Source organism: Apodemus sylvaticus, chromosome 1 (assembly GCF_947179515.1).
Source record: "Apodemus sylvaticus chromosome 1, mApoSyl1.1, whole genome shotgun sequence".
Taxonomy (NCBI): Eukaryota; Metazoa; Chordata; class Mammalia; order Rodentia; family Muridae; genus Apodemus; species Apodemus sylvaticus.
In genome coordinates, this window is record NC_067472.1 from 206692784 (window position 1) to 206709511 (window position 16728).

At 49.8% G+C, this 16728-nt stretch overlaps 1 protein-coding gene and 1 long non-coding RNA gene across 2 annotated transcripts; both read right to left on the minus strand.

Moving 5' to 3' along the window:
• Positions 1-1028: 1028 nt before the first annotated feature.
• On the minus strand, positions 1029-6701 carry Pnma8c (PNMA family member 8C). The gene is given in 5 exon segments (XM_052168704.1): positions 1029-1032; positions 5868-5988; positions 5991-6125; positions 6128-6305; positions 6666-6701. Coding segments are annotated over 5 exon segments (474 nt in total).
• Positions 6702-13545: 6844 nt separating this feature from the next.
• On the minus strand, positions 13546-14502 carry LOC127676284 (uncharacterized). The gene is made up of 2 exons (XR_007975820.1): positions 14060-14502; positions 13546-13756 (listed from the first exon to the last, which is right to left on the minus strand). It is a non-coding gene; the product is annotated as an uncharacterized LOC127676284 (long non-coding RNA).
• Positions 14503-16728: the final 2226 nt, after the last annotated feature.

Consider the following 16728-nt stretch of genomic DNA (forward strand, 5'->3'; position numbering starts at 1 on the left):
GAGTTCTTCCTAAGGTCACAAAATATCTCATTGCGTTCAGACTTCCGGTTTCTCAGAAGATCCCCAGACATATAACTTTAAGGAAAAAGCCATTCTTGTCTTGGCTTTCTTGTTTAACTTGGTTTTGTAATAGTTACAATCAGAGCCAGAATCCTCACATGAGCGAGGGGCGTGGCTTCCCAGGATTCCAGTTCTTGGAAGGCCGAGAAAATCGATTGGGAGTTTAGAATCTGACAAGTTTAGGTCTCAGAAAATAAAGGGGACTGGTGGGGGGCTGGGGGATGGCTCAGCAGGTAAAGGCTTTTGTCACTTGTCACACTGAAGCCTGGGTTCAAACCCAGGGACCCATAACACCAAGGAAGAGATGTTCCCAGTGGTACTCTGACCCCGCCCCCACCCCAAGGCAAACACACAAATAAACGCAACAATGTCTTTAAAGTGTGGGAAGAGGCCACTTCCTCCACCTGCAGCCCCTTCCGGCACCGGAAAGGATGATTTGAGTATCAGAAGAGGGGCTTTTGGGGTTTTTTTTGTTTTGTTTTGATTTTTTTTTTCTTTTGGCAGTCCTGGCTGGCCTTGGTTTCCCTAAGTAAACCAGGCTGGCCTTGAACTCACAGAGCTCCTCCTGTCTCTGCTTTCCAAATGATTAAAAGTATTTACTACTGCCGGGCGGTGGTGGCGCATGCCTGTAATCCCAGCACTCTGGGAGGCTGAGGCAGGCGGATTTCTGAGTTCGAGGCCAGCCTGGACTACAGAGTGAGTTCCAGGACAGCCAGGGCTACACAGAGAAACCCTGTCTCGAGGAAAAAAAAAAAAAAAAAATCCAAAAGTATTTACTACCATGTCTAGCCTGAAGCATGAGACCCGTCATTGTTTTGTGGTTTGATTCATGTGTGTGTGTGTGTGTGTGTGTGTGTGTGTGTGTGTGTGTTTATTTCAATTTTTAAACATAATTTTTACAAAATTTTAAACAAATTTTATTTCACACTTATGGGTATTCTGCCTGCATGTACATGTGTGTGTACCTCTTACCTGTAGAGAACAGAAGAGGTCACTGAGTCTCCTGGACACGGAGTTACAGACTAGACTGAGTCGTTATGTGGGTACTAGGAACCGAACTTGGGGCCTCTGGAAGAGTAACCAGTGCTCTTAACCACCAAGCCATGTTCCCAGCCCCTCGTTTCATTTCTGAGACATAGTAAACTCAGTATAGAGCTGAGAATGACCTTTTTACTAATTCTCCTGCCTCTTGCTCTCACTACTGGAATGACAGGCGTATTACCCAGGGCCTCTCTGCATGCAGACTGGGCCAGCAGGCACTGCAGAACAGAGCTACAGGAACAGCCCTGCTTTGATGGTTTGGTTTGAGGGGAGGTTTTTGTTTGGCTTTTTAAACTTATTTATTTATTTACTTATTTATTTATTTAGTGTATATGAGTCTGCTGTCACTGATGCACACCAGAAGAGATCATCCAGAAGAAATCGTCGGATCCCACAGATGGCTGTGAGCCACCGTGTGGTTGCTGGGAATTGAACTCAGGACCTCTGGAAGAGCAGCCAGTGCTCTTAACCACAGAGCCATCTCTCCAGCCCCTTTTGAAGTTTTTTGAGACAGGGTTTCATATAGCCAAGGCTGGCCTTTAGGGTAGCCTTGTGTACCCTTCAGCCTCCTCCTCCCAAGAGTGGGAATCTCAGCTGAGCACGCCTGTCTCTCCACCACCTGTTTTTTACTCTAAACAAATTGTCTGGCCTCTCACCCCAGCATTGGAAGACAGCCTGGGGTCCCTGGAAGGCAGCCAGGCAGAAGAAAGCAGTGAACACCCTGATCTCTCAGCCAGTGGCGGCAAATAACAGCTGTTTCTTAAAAAGTATACGGCAGCTCACCCAAGGAGGTTTAGGAATTTAAAAAATAGTGTGTGTGTGTGTGTGTGTGTGTGTGTGTATAGAGACAAAGACAGAGAGACACACATACACAGAGAGAGAGAAACAGACAGAGACACAGAGAGGGAGGTGTGCACACGTGCATGTGCAGAGGTCAGCGGACACTTGGAAGAACATGCCAGCTCCTTTGACCTTATGGGCGCGGCAAATCAGACTCAAATCACCAGACTTGGCTGAAAGCGTCTTCATCTGCTTAACTATTTTACTGCCCCCCCCCCTTTTTAAATGCAAGGAGATCACGTTCCCAAAGGAAGTCCTGTGTGTCCCCCTCCTCCCACCATGCTCAGGACACAGTGTGGCTTCATTAGCATTTATCTCTCCATCAGCTCCTATTCGTACAGAAGATCAGCCAGGAGGACAAAGGGGAAACCCACTTCTTAAGTGGGGTTGTGTGGAGGGTGGCTCGACTTTATTTGGGGATTTCTGTCAGACGTCAGCCTCACGGATACAGGTAAGTACCTCAGATTGCTCATGTCACGCAACAGCCTGCAGTACAAGGTCAGGAAACGTCACCCGGTTCCAACAACCTCCTGACGGAGACGGCTTCATGGATTCTGGGTTCGTGGGCAGCATTTAATAAGAACCTGTGTTGCCTGTCACCAATACAGTGGCCATCGGAAAAATACCCGAAAACACACGCGCATCTCAGGCTACAAAATGACGGCAAGAAATGTCACCCTGTCCTTTATTGTTCAGCCATTGTGCCTTAATGTTAAACAGCGTGCATCCGCCCGCGTGAGAGCAGAATGATGACAGACGCACGGTGTTCTCCAGAGCGGGGCACGGGCAGGGACTAAAAAATTAAATGTGTGTGTGTATGGTGTGGTGTATGTGTTTGGTGTGTATGGTGTGGTATGTGTGTGTGTGATGTATATGGTGTGGTGTGTATAGTGTGGTGTGTATGGTATATATGGTGTGGTGTATGTGTGTGTGTGCGCACGCGTGTGCATGTGTGTGTGTGTATTGTATAGTGTGGTGTGTATGGTGTGGTGTATGTGTGCATGTGTCTGTGTGTGTGTGTGGTTTGTATGGTATGGTGTGTGTGGGTGTGTGTGGTTTGTATGATATGGTGTGTGTGGGTGGGTGTGGTGTGTGGGTGGGTGTGGTGTGTATGGTGTGGTGTGTGTTTGATGTGTGTGTGTGTTGGGCACGTGTGTGTGTGTGGTTTGTATGGTATGGTGTGTGTGTGTGTGGTGTGTATGGTGTGGTGTATGTGTGTGGTGTGTATGGTGTGGTGTGTGTGTATGATGTGTGTGAATTGGGCACGCGTGTGAGTGGGGTGTGTGTGTGTGGTGTGTATGGTGTGGTGTATGTGTGCATGTGTCTGTGTGTGTGTCTGTGTGTGTGGTTTGTATGGTGTGGTGTATGTGTGTGGTGTGTATGGTGTGGTGTGTGTGTTGGGCGTGTGGGGGGGGTTTGTATGGTGTGGTGTGGGTGGGTGGGTGTGGTTTGTATGGTGTGGTATGTGTGTGTGGTATGTATGGTGTGGTGTGTGGTGTGTGTGTGTGGTGTGTGTGTATGGTGTGGTGTGTGTGTATGGTGTGGTGTGTGTGTGTGGTGTGTGTGTGTGGTGTGTGTGTGTGGTGTGTGTGTGGTGTGTGTGTGTGTGGTGTCTGTGTTGGGGTGTGTGCCCTTCACATAACTCTCATATGGAGGCCCTTCCACCACAGAGACCCGGGGATCAAACTTCATGGTCAGGCTGGAAGCCCCTGAGGGCAGAACCGGCTTTATCAGCTCTCCAGCCTACAGAGCCACAGGCGTCCTGACCACAGGTCTGAGGCCGAAGGACTGGGTGAGTTTGATGTTTTCAGGGTAACAGTGTCTGAAAACAAAAAGATACCTGGGGCTCTCCTTAAGGCAGTAGAAAAATCACATAGGCATAGGTGGTGCAAGCCTATGATTAATTACTGTCTGGGGAGTCCAGGGGCAGGAGGATCACAGTCAAATAAAGGCCAGCCTCAGGTACACAGTAAGTTCCAGGCCAGCATAGGCTGCACAGCAGGAATCGCTCTCAAAGCATTAAATTCTGTATGTACACAAAATACATTTGTGAAATGCAATTCACCTGGATCCCTCACAAATCCCTAATAACAGACAGTTTATCCCCAAAGTGTTTAAGCCCAGTATCACCTGGAGAAAGATAGTACGACCCCTGTTGCACACGGAAGCATAATTACACTGAAACTCAACTCAGGGTTCAAGTCAAGCCTTCTAAGAAGATAGGTTCTAGAGATATGCTACCTGTACCAGCTCTGGGACCTAAGCAAGGGTCTGGCCTGGTTGTGGTCAGGTCATCTGGGCTATTAGCCACCTCTGGTCCTGGCTGTGAGAACTTGATACGGCCTGGACCAAAAGATAACCCAGAGCACAGCTTTCAGTTCCAGCGTTCTGGACAGAACAGGTTTATCTTCGCACAGACAGCCCTGAGTGCTTTCCTGCTTGGACACTGGACATTCCTGGTTTCTCCGGAGCTCTGTGGGCTCTAGGCCTCCGTCCGATCTTCCTGACACTCTCCGTCCTCCTCACCCTCACACAATCATCAGTTTATAGACTCGAGGACTCATTTATTGAGACACTGTGCTATGCAGCCCAAACTGACCTCACACTTGCTATCCAGCCGAGGCTGGCCTCAAACTCTTGATCTCCTACTTCAGCGGCACTCTACCCCCCCCCCCAAGTCGTGACTCCTAGGATTCAATCTGGGGAGACCTACATGCTTACCCAAGGTGTCAGTCCAAGTCAAGGGTCTCACCCCTGACCTTCCTTTCAGTAAGGGAGAGTCACCATGGACTAAACAGCCACAGCCTTTTAGGGACACATAGAGAACAGCAAGGTCCTTGGTGGAGACAGTGGGCAGTCTGTGTGTCAACCTTGGTTTATGAACTGTCTTCAACTTGAAGTCTCTGGCAATGGTGCCTGGAGAATAGCGACCCATTCCCTGCAAGGGCTTTTCGTCAGGGCAGGCTCTTCCGGGGTCATCTCCAGTTTTGGCAGGTCCAGCAAGACACTTTCAAAAGCTTGCCACCGCCGGTCTTTTCTTCAGGCGCTGGCTAGCAGGCACCTGTCCCTTCTGCAGTCTCTATGGCAACAACATTGGATTTGCCTCCTCCGTGGGGCTAGCCCTGCCGGCCTCAAAGTTGCTAGAAGTTTTCTACAAGTCTCTGGGTCCCTTTTCAGTCAGAAGTTACTCTCCTTCACTCAAGCAATACACACACACACACACACACACACTTTCCATGTTCCTTGCACAGTCTCAAACATTACCCACAATTCCTCAAATTCAGGAAATTAGAGACATGAGGGCAAGGCTAGGAACCGCTGACTGGACGTCCTGTTCCTGGCACACTGCAGATGCTCAGGAGGTTTCTGTTGGTTAGATGAATGACGTATCCAACTCAATCACATACGATCCCGCAACTTTATCTAAATTTACTTAAATGAAAAATTCACTCACTTAGGTGTATCCGAGTAACACCACTGTCATCATGAGAGTCACAGACACGGATTTTTGTTGGCGTTTTCTGCCTTTTTATTCCAAGATCCAAGTGCCAATCTGGAACATGGTGGGTGTGAAACAGGCACACGCGGAATGAACAAAAAACACTCAACCGACGTAGGCCACACCCACTCAGCTGTAGGCCACAAGTTAGGAAGTACTGAGCTCACTCAGGCTGTGGATATAGTCCACGAACACAGAGTTTTTCCTAGAATCTCCCAGTGAGGTGCACGGTTCAGTGACAGAGCACTTGTTTTTGTTTGTTTGTTTTGTTTTGTTTGATTTGGGTTTTTTTCCCCTGAGACAGGGTTTCTCTGTGTAGCCCTGGCTGTCCTGGAACTCACTCTGTAGAGCAGGCTGGCCTCGAACTCAGAAATCCACCTGCCTCTGCCTCCCAGAGTGCTGAGATTACAGGCGTGCGCCACCACACCCAGCCCAAAGGAACAAATGGAGTTTGGCGAGGAATTGGATGTCCTGCCATTTGGGCGTGTAGACCACTCTCCACCCAGCGCCCTGGCCTTTGATCTCCCTGGGGAGGGACCAGTCATAATGAGGTCTTTAGCCAAGCGAATGATGGCCGCCTTGGGTCTGCCCTCCTCCAGGGAGGCCTTCCCAGCCACTTCAAACTTACCTAGCGCTTTGAGGGGAACCCGTATGATGTCTTCAAATTCTTGGTGGCCACAATCGCCAGGATCATCAAGGACTTGTCACTGTCTACCTCCAAGGCCTTGCAACCATGTTCTAACAGTGCAATGTCCTGGACTCCAAATACCACCTTGCCCAACTCCTTGAGGCAGCTGTTCACGCGCTGCTGCGCTGTGGAGCTGCCTCGAGAAACCCCAGAAGGACCCAGGATGCCGAGATCCTCCTGTGAGGAGGCAAGGCCTCACAGGTGAGGCTATTGATAGTTCCAATCGGTCCAATTCAGTCAAGAGAACGCCCCACCCCAAGCTGTCTGCAGCCTGCCTCCTGCGAGCTCACTCCTGCTAGCGACTCCCCCACACTGCCCGCTTGTCCTTTGGCAATCTCTGTGATCCCGAGGCCGCTGGTCTCCCACCTGCTGCTGCCACCCTTGTGAGTGTCTGCCACCCTTGTGACCTCTTACTGCTGGCCTAGAGGTCGCCCCGTGCCCTGTGACAGAGTTAAAGACCAGGATGTGGCAGTGGTGGCTGCAGTTGCTCCGGCAGTGACGTCATAGCCTCCCCGTGTTCTGGAGCCCTGCGGTCACCATGGCAACCGCCAGAGAATCGCCTCCGTCCGCCATTGGCAGATCCTGCTGCTTTGAAATCAGAAACCGAGGCGAAGAGGGGTCATTAGGAAGGGTCAGCACCTCATACCTTTATCATTTGAGAAAGGAGAGCATTCCAGGAAGGGGGTGGGCGACGGGGGGGGGAGGGGCAGGGGGCAGGGGGCGGGCAAAGAATATACAAAGTAAGCCTGCGATGTCATTTGGGTTCAGAAAATTAGGATATAGTCAAAGAATAAGGGCAAAACCGATAAAGACACAGAAGCCAGCTTGAAGGGACCCAAGACAATTCAGAGAATTTGAGCATCACTACAAACTTCTTTCTTTCATTCTTTTTATCCCTGAGATCCCCTCTCCTAGGCTGGTCTTGAATTTGCTATATAACCAGAACTTTGGACTTCTGATCCTCCTGCCTCGACTTCTCAAGATCCAGGGCTACTACACATCTGAACCGTGGTGTCAGGTCTATGGTCACTCTGAGGATGGAAATCAGGCTCCTATCTTGCCAGGCAATCATCTACCAACTGGAAACACTCCTGCCTGAGCATTACTGTTAACATCAACAGATTGTAACAGACAGTGACAAACACTGATACTTCCTGTAAACTAAGAACAGGCGGAGCCATGTAAATATATACACAGGTGGAAAGCTATTTTTAAAAATCTTTCCTTTCTTAATGTTTTTTATATAGTATGTCTGAGCGTTTTGTCTGCTTGCATGTCTGTGTACCCACGTGTGCCTGGTGCCATGGAGGTCAGATGAGGACACTGGATCCCCTGGAACTGAAATGACAGTTGTGAGCTGACCCTCATGAAAACTTCCAGCTGCACTCAGGATCCTGGGAGAAATCAGGAGGTAGACCTGGAGAGAAGAAGGCTCCGTGGTTTAGAGCACGGACTGCTCTTGCAGAGGGCCTGGCTTCGGTTCTGAGCACCCATGCGGTAGCCCATAAGTACCTGTAGCCAAGAGCAGTGCCAAACACCTGTATTCCTAGCACTCAGGAGGAAAGAAGGTTGACCATTGTGAGTTCAAAGCCACCTAGTTACATAGCCAGATACACAAAGCAAGTTCCAGTCTAGTGAAGGTTACATAGTGAGATTAGCACTTAATAAATAAAAATAAATAAATAAAAATAAATAAATAAAAATTAAAATAAATAAAAAATAAAAATAAGTAAATAAAATTAAAAACCTAACTGCTTGTGCTAGGCGGTGATGGTATGTGCCTTTAATTCCAGCACTCAGGAGGCAGAGGCAGGTGGTTCTCTGTGAGTTAGAGGCCAACCTGGTCTACAAAGAGTTCTTGGATAGCTAAGACTGCTACACAGGGAAATCCTGTCTGGGATAAAAACCCAATAATAACAATAAAATATCAATTAATTAACTAATTAATTAATAAACCTAACTACTTGTAACTCCAGTTTCAGAGATCTGATGCCTTCCCTGATCTATTCTGACACCTATATAGGTAGATACATACATGCACATACACATGCACTCAAGTAAAAATAAATACTACAATGTTTTAAAAGTAATCATACTGAATATAAATAGACTGTGCAGCATAGGAAACATAGCATGCATCTGTTCCTGTGAACACACTTTCCTTCTCAAGCGTCAAAGACACAGGGCTGGGGGCCCAGGCTCAGCAGCAGATCATTTGCTTAGTACCTGTCAAGCCCTGGTTTCCATACAACAGACATTCACACAAAAAGACTATGGGGAGGGACTAGAAAGACGGCTTAGCAGGTAAGAGCACTTCTTTCTTGCAGAGGACCCAGGTTCAGTTCCCAGCACCCACGTGGCATCTCTCAGCCAGCAGTAGCTCACATAACACAAAAATATAAATCCTTTTTAAATTAAATAAAAAATAAATGTATACTTATAAAAGAAGAGAGCTAGAGCCGGGTGGTGGTGGTGCACACCTTTAATCCCAGCCCTTGGGAGGCAGAAGCAGGCGGATTTCTGAGTTTGAGGCCAGCCTGGTCTACAGAGTGAGTTCCAGGACAGCCAGGGCTATACAGAGAACCCTGTCTCGGGGAAGGAGAGAGAGAGAGAGAGAGAGAGAGAGAGAGAGAGAGAGAGAGAGAGAGAGAGAGAGAGAGAGAGAGAGAGAAAAGAATCGCCTTCAGTTCTAGTTAAGCTTTATGAAACATATGTATGTCTCTGTGTGTGCCACACATGTGCAGACACACTAGGAAACCAGAAGAAAGCGTTGGAGCCCCAGAAACTGCATTCGTGGGCGCTTGCGAGTTGATCCTGGGAAGGAGCTGGGATCGTTCGTGGCTGGTGAGCCATCTCTCCAGCCCCACTCATTTCTATGCACAGCATTGTAACCAAGAGATATGTTCTCATTCAAAACTTAAAAAAAAAAATTAAACTTAAACTTAAAAAATAAAAAGCTGAGTGTAATATTTACTGTTGGTTTTTTTTTGAGTCCTCGGCGCTCGGCTGCACGTCCCTGGTTTTATTAGGCACATTCCAAACCGAGGAGCCAGCAACAGAATGCGCCATTCATTCGACAGACCAGTGCTTACTGAGAAGTTGCCTTTCACCAGGCTGGGGTGCCGTGCTGCGCATGCGTGAGCTTTCAGCTGGGACAAACTGAGCATTTAGCCTCGGTTAGCCCAGGCTCGCGGTTACGTCAGGCTTGCTCTGTCTACAGGGCGGGGAGGCGAGAGTGTTTGTGGGAGAAATGTGTGGCCCCGGTGTGGAGTGAATATAATATACTGGTAGGGCTCAGCGAGCCTGGAACACATTTTGCTGTCCTTTATAGGAGCAGGAAGTGCTGGGGTGCGGTGGGGGGTGGGTGGGGTAGCAGCAGCCGGCAGGGGCGGCGTGAGGGGTGGGGGCGGGGCTTCAATGCAGTTATTCTTTCTAGTGGTTGACGGGTTCATTGTCTTTCCAGGTGTTCAGTCCTCTCACTTCCAGTTATCACCGTAACCTCGCCTCCTTGCTGATTCTTACGCTGATCTTTCTCAGATCTGATTATGAACCACGCCTCTCGAGTCTGTCAGCAAATGGTGACCAAATGGAGTCTGTCAGCAAATGGTCCAAGGTTGAGGTCGCTGTCCATCCCGGAACTATGAAGCCTACTGTACTCCAGACCACAGTTACAGAGAGTGATGCTATCTGTATTGCTATAGCGAAGTGTCTGAGGCTGTATGCTTATGGAGGAAAGAGGTTCCGTTGTTGTTTGAGACAGAGACTCGCTGTATATATAGCCCAGGTTAGCCTGAAACTTGGGATCTGATTGCCTTAGCCTACTGAATTCCAGCATTATAGGTACATACCACAATACTTGGCAGGAAAGGTTTGGGTTTTTGTTTGCTTTAGTTTCTTTCTTCTTTTTGGGGGGGGCAGGGGTGTTAAGACAGGGTTTCTCTGTGTAGCCCTGGCTGTCCTGGAACTCACTCTGTAGACCAGGTTGGCCTCGAACTCAGAAATCCATCTGCTTCTGCCTCCCGAGTGCTGGGATTACAGGCGTGCGCCACCACCGCCCAGCGGTTTCCTTCATTTTTTATCTTTTGTTTTTGTTGACTTGTGGTTTGGCTGACTTGGAGCACACCTGTGCAGAATCACCCCGCCAGGGGCTGGGGCGTGGCTCAGTGGTCGCACTCTTGAGCATACCCAAGATCCTAGGTTCCATCCTCAGAAACACGAAAGAAAAAAAGTGAGGACAGGACTGGAGAGATGAACAGCTTCTGCTCTTCCAAAGAACCTGCATATAGTTCCCAGCTCCACGTCAGATGGCTCGCTGCCATTTACAACTCCAGCTTCAGGTGGTCCAGTGCTCTTGTCTGGCTTCCAAGGGGCCGTGTGTGTGTGTGTGTGTGTGTGTGTGTGTGTGCGTGTGTACATGCACACACGCACACACACACTATGTTACACACACACTATGAGAGAGAGACAGACTGACATTAAAAGAGAAACGACTGCTAGTGAAGGAGGGAGAGTGTAGGGAAAAGAAGGATGAAAAAGGAATAGAATAAGGAAAAAATACTATATTTATTTATTTATTTATTTATTTATTTAGGTTCTTCAAGACAAGAGTCTCACTGTGCAGCCCTGTCTGTCCTAGAACTCTGCTGTAGCACAGGCTGGCCTCAAACTCCAAGATCCTCCTGCTCCTGCCTTCTAAGTGCTGAGATTTAAAAGCATGTGCCAGGACCACCCAGAAAAAAAATCTTGTGACGTCAGTCAAGCATGGTGGCATACACCTTTAATTACAGCACTTGGGAGACAGGGACAGGCTCTCTGTGGATCTGAGATCAGACGCTCTACTTGTGTGGTTCTCCTTGACCTCCCGGATTGTCGGCGGATACGGTCTAGGCATGCTAAGGGAGCAGAGGGGATGAATGGGGGTTCGGGAGCCCGGGAAGTATGCACGGTGAATGGCCACCCTGGGACCCGCTATAAGAAGGCAGATCAACTTTACTTTGGATAACTCAAGGCTTATAAACTTTTGGGGGAGACTGAGAGTAGGAACATCCACGAAGGGCAAAGGTCATCAGCTGGGGTCTTAGGGCACGGAGATGCCTCATCAGCATGGGAAAGCATTTCTGAAATCTCGGGTGCTGTCGGGACGGGTGCTATCGGGAGAAAGGAAACTGGTCCTCTAAGTAAGGCTACGTGGCATCGTGGAATTCCTCAGGGAGAGGGGTGTGTGTGGACTTGCAATTCTCCAGACAAGGTCAGAGAAGAAAAAGCCCACACCAGTTGTTAGCATTCTGTCTAAGCTCCGCCCACAGTTACCTGGCAACAGCCAGGTAGGCCCGGCCCACCCTAAAGGGGGCTGCTTGCCCCTCCTCCCTCTCTTGGTCTCTTGCTCTCTTCCTGCTTCCCTTCCCCCCTCCCCACGTGCTCTACCCCTCTACCTCTCTCTCTTTCCCTCTCTCTCTCTCACTCTCTCTCTCTCTCTCTCTCTCTCTCTCTGCCTCGCCTACACTCTTACTCCCCTCCCCATGCCGTCATCGTGGCTGGTCCCTGAGGGGGGAGGGATGCCTCCCTCGACGTTGGACCGCTAACACACCCCCTTCTCCCCCCCCCCGCACCTCACACACCCCCATAGAACATGTCTCCCCTCTCTTCTTCATCTTTCTACAAACACAACACCAGTGAAGGGAGGAGTCCGCAGTGCTACAGCGAGCTTAGAGATGGTTCAGGTCATGCTGGACTCCGACCTTAATTAGCAGATTTTTCCCACAATCAAGGTGCGTCCCAGGACGGCCCAGGCTGTCTAGAGAGACCCTGCCTCAAAGAAAACAAAATCTTGTTCAACAGGAGCTTGTGGCTTGGTGTTCCTTGCACCGTAGGGTATAATAAGGTGTGATATAGCATGTCTTTTAAAAACGTTTATGTTCCCCCCAGGTCTGTTCTTGGACGTGCTACAGTGGATTAGCGCAGGTTGCAATCGTCAGGGAAGGAGCAACTAGGGAATGAAGAATTCCATTTTGGGGGAATTCTCATAGAGCTAAACAGAGTGAGGCATATGAACTCCGGTTTCATAAAGGAAGGAAGCAGGCTTAAAGTTAGAAGTCATGGGCATGTGATAGGTGCTTTACAGCCTGCCGTTGGCCGAGATCGTGACGAGAGAGGGTGTGAGGAGAAGAGTAGAAATGGCCAGGCCCACAGGACTGGGGCCCTGTCCTGTCAGATGGAGGTGGAAGAGCCAAAACAGAGGGCAGAGGAGGAGGGAGTAAAAGAATAATACACACACACACGCACACGCACACGCACACGCACACACACACACACACATCACACATATATTTGGTTTTTTCGATTTGGTTTTTTCGAGACGGGGTTTCTCTGTGTAGCCCTGGCTGTCCTGGAACTCACTCTGTAGACCAGGCTGACCTTGAACTCAGAGATCTGCCTGCCTCTGCCTCCCAGAGTGCTGGGATTACAGGCGTGCGCCACCACCACCCGTCCTATTTATTTATTTTATGTGTGTGAGTACACTGTCTCTGTCTTCAGACACACCAGAAGAGGCCATCAGATCCCATTGTGGATAGTTGTGAGCCACCATGTGGTTGCTGGGATTTGAACTCAGGACCTCTGGAAGAGTGCTCTATCCGCTGAGCCATCTCTCCAGCTAGAGAGGAAAAATCTTATGTTTGTTTGAAAAACAGAGGATCTGAGACCATCAGCTCTGGGTTTGATTGAGAGGCACTGACTCAGTGAATAAGGTAGAATGTGATGGTGATTCCTGACATCAACTTCCTACTTCCACGTGCACACGGACACGCGGCAACAAGCACACACAAATCCAGGCCCATTACACACAGAGAAAAACGTATATATGCCTATACATTGACATAGATGCATTTCAGAAAATATATAAACTGTCTGGCACATGAACTCATGTTCTTTGCTAAGCAATCCTCTGAGGTAGCTGCTCTTACATTGTTTTTCCCGTCTTTTTAAAAATTTATTATTTTTAATAAAAATTAGCGTGCTACTTGCTTCACACATGTATGTGTCTCTGTGAAGGTGTTAGAACTTACAGTTATAGACAGTCATGAGCCGACATGTGGGTGCTGGGATTTGAACTGCCGTCCTCTAGGAAGAGGAGTCAGTGCTCTTAACCGCTGATCCATCTCTCCAGCCCTAGTATCCCCTTCTTTTTTTTTTTTTTCTGTTTTTTTGGATTTGTTTTTTTCGAGACAGGGTTTCTCTGTATAGCCCTGGCTGTCCTGGAACTCACTCTGTAGACCAGGCTGGCCTCGAACTCAGAAATCCACCTGCCTCTGCCTCCCAGAGTGCTGGGATTATAGGCGTGCGCCACCACTGCCCGGCTCCTAGTATCCCCTTCTTAAGAACGAGGAAACAAACACAGAGGGAGATGATATCTCTAAGCTTCAACTTTCAAACCCTGTTTTTAATGACGGTTCTAAAAGGCTTTAACCTCCCTACTAGCCCACCTTCCCCCGGAGGCAGCGGAAAAGAGAGGACACGGGGAAGTGGACCAGTTTAGAAATTCTTCTTTGAAGCCAATCCCATCTGCGTGGTCTGAAAATCAGCAGTTCAGTTCACAGGTCGGCGGCAGCAGCTCGATACACCTGCAAACACTTCATGAATACACCAGCAGTCAGTCCAGTTGGGTAGTGTCGGGGCAGCGGCAGCAACTGCACGGCACCGCCCGACCCAGCAGAGCCAGGCCACAGCCGCGCTGGCAGGAGGGTTTGGACCAGCAGGGACAACAGGAGCAGTTCTCGGCTGTGCCTCTCTCACAAGGTGAGGATCAGCGACAGGGAGACACCAAGAAGCATCGCACAGCTAGCTCTGCAAACAACCCAAGCCCTCCCACAGTTCATTGAGTCCTATTCATCCTCCCTCCAAACATCACGTGCCCTCCGCGGGTTTTGTCTCACCACGTGTCCTGCCTCAGCAAGTGAGTCTGTCTTAGCAAACCTCCACAGTCTGTATCAGTTGACATCACTCTGCCGATCGATCGATCAGTCGATCGGACTGGGTCCACAGGAAGCCGCCAGCACACCACCGGAAGTTTTCCGGTGCCTTTCTCTCTGTGGAGTCGCGACGAATGGAGCTCAGCTACTCAGTGTAACTCCAACCAGTGCATCCGCGTCGTTTGCAAAGAGCCCTTCATCACGCGTCTGTCTGTGTGCTTGCTTTAGCAGAACATCCTGTCACCTGTGTCCACTTCCGTGAAATGTCTCACGTGTCTGCTTTAGCGGAAACCCCATCCGACACACCTAACTTCCCAGGGAACCCTTAAGTTTGCATTTCAGATTCCCACTAAGATTGCACAGCTGCCAAGGTCAGGATGCCCCTTGAAGCGTGCGGGCAGCTTGCCTCTGAGCTTTCTCCCAGGAGCTCCCCTCCCCACCCTGCTCCTCCCTGCAGCAAGCGCGAGGCTTCCTCCCCTCCCCGGTCGTTCAGAGAGGACCCGGTCTGGTGTCAGAATATCCCTATCCCCGTTTCCATAGAGGCGCCCCTTAAGGAACCTCCCCCCAGCCACAAATGTCAACCGGTAACGTCCCTCGCCTTGGTGCTGCCAAGGCTGGCACTGTCACTAATAAACAGCCCAGCACTTCCCAGGAGCAGCTGGCGCCAGTCCTTGGGAAAGAAGCGAAAACCAAACAGCCTTGGGGAGATTAGGGCCCCACGTTTGGATCAAGAAAGGAGGGCAATCAGGGGTCACAGGCAGCTGTGACTGCTTGTAAAAACACTAGCTCCTGATAGCACCATAAAGTTAACTCCCCAGGTCAGAAGAGTTCCCCCTCCCAGTTGCGCAATCTGCCTTGCAGCCTGAACGTGTTTGAAAAATGACTTGCCTCGTCGCCTCCCCCTGCACCCCCCCCCATCCTAAAATCCAAAGAATCCCTGACTATGCTGTATACAATCGCCAAGCCCTCTAGGCTCGGAGTCACACTCCTGTCCTAGTAGTGGGAAGGTTTCCAATCTGAGTCTGACTCGAGTTAATAAAAGACTTCTGTTTCTTGCATTGGGCCCAGCGGTTCTTAGGGCTCTCATGGGGGTCCCACAGAACCCTGGACGCGCAGCAGAGTTGCAGACTACAGATGGTTTCTCCCTCCACTTCTCTGCACCCCTTTCTTGACAAGCAGAACTTCAGATAAACCCTTAGAGGTGGTGCTGGCAGGGGCATGTGCTGCTACAGAGAGAACAGACTCAGAAGCCCACAGCGTGGTAGAAGGAATAGAATTTGAAGTTTGAGGCCTGAGGCTCCTGGAGACGCCAAGATTCTAGGTGGTTCCCCCGCACCGGGCAGAGAATGGCTTTTGTGCGGGAGGGAGACACAGAGGCTATAGGTGAGTTTGGGCGGAACCACTTTGCGCGTTTGTGTGGGTGAATCACACCCACGAAGGGGCTAACTTTGGATCCGTGAATGTTAGACACTCATCTATTAGCTTATTTTTTAAATGCCTTGACAACTCAAAGGCTGGTCACTCCTAAACTTTCCCCTGCTGCCCCAGGCCTAATCGGGGAAATGGCCAGTGGCCTCCTACTGGACCTCTCACATGGCTGGATGGCTTCATCTCATGTCACTCCTGTGTGCCATCCTTCTTCCCCAAGTCACGGTGATCCTGCCTCTCCACTATGTCCTAGGCTGTCCCACCCTGTCCCCCTTGTGCAGCCATTAGCTGCTGGCATCTTTACTGATCGATCAAAAACCAACTGGGGACAAGGACCTTTAGCATTTGGATATGCAGATTCCTGATTGAATCAAAGCATTAGAACCAATTCCAACAAGAAGCTGACAGCTGGCAACAAGAAGAATTCCAGCCTCAGTTGCAGCAAACACAGAGTTATGCAGGCCCCTCATTGCCCCCAGGAGTCCCACAGTCTGCTGCCAAGTGGTTCGCAAGGCCCTTCCTACCATGAATGCGGTGAGCTGGCTCCTTAGGTGTTGATCAAGTGTGGGTTGGGAGGAGGAAAGCAGCACCTGGACGTGTCTTCAGACTAGGGTCCAAAGGAAACTAGTTACTCACAAGGAGCTGCACCCAGAACCCCTCAAAACCCCAGTGAGCAGCAGCCTTTCCAAAGCCCTGGGCCTCTGAGGCTTCTGAGAGCTAAGTTTCTTCAGAGCAGGCAGGATTGTCCAGGCAAAGGGGATCTCCACAGACTGGATGAAGCTAAGACTTTGGCAAGGAGAGATGATGCTGTGTCCAACACACACACACACACACACACACACACACACCAACAATGCTACCACCAACATCCCTGGAAAGATATAAGGCAAGAGGGTTGGGCTTAGAGTAAGTTTGTCTATCAGAATCTGCCTCCAAGACAGAGAGAGGCAGAGACAGAGAGACAGACAGAGAGAGGAAACAGAGAGACAGACATAGAGATCGACAGACAGACATAGGGAGAGACAGAGAGAGAGGAAGTGGGAATAAGAGGAGGAAGGAAGCTGTGGCCCAGTTGGCAGAGGGCCTGCCTGGCATGCAGGAAGCCCTAAGTTCCGTCCGCCTCGGTGGATTAACTTCGTGTGGTGGTACACATCCGAAACCCCGGCCCTCGGGAGGGGGAAGCAGGCACATTAAGAGCTCAAGGT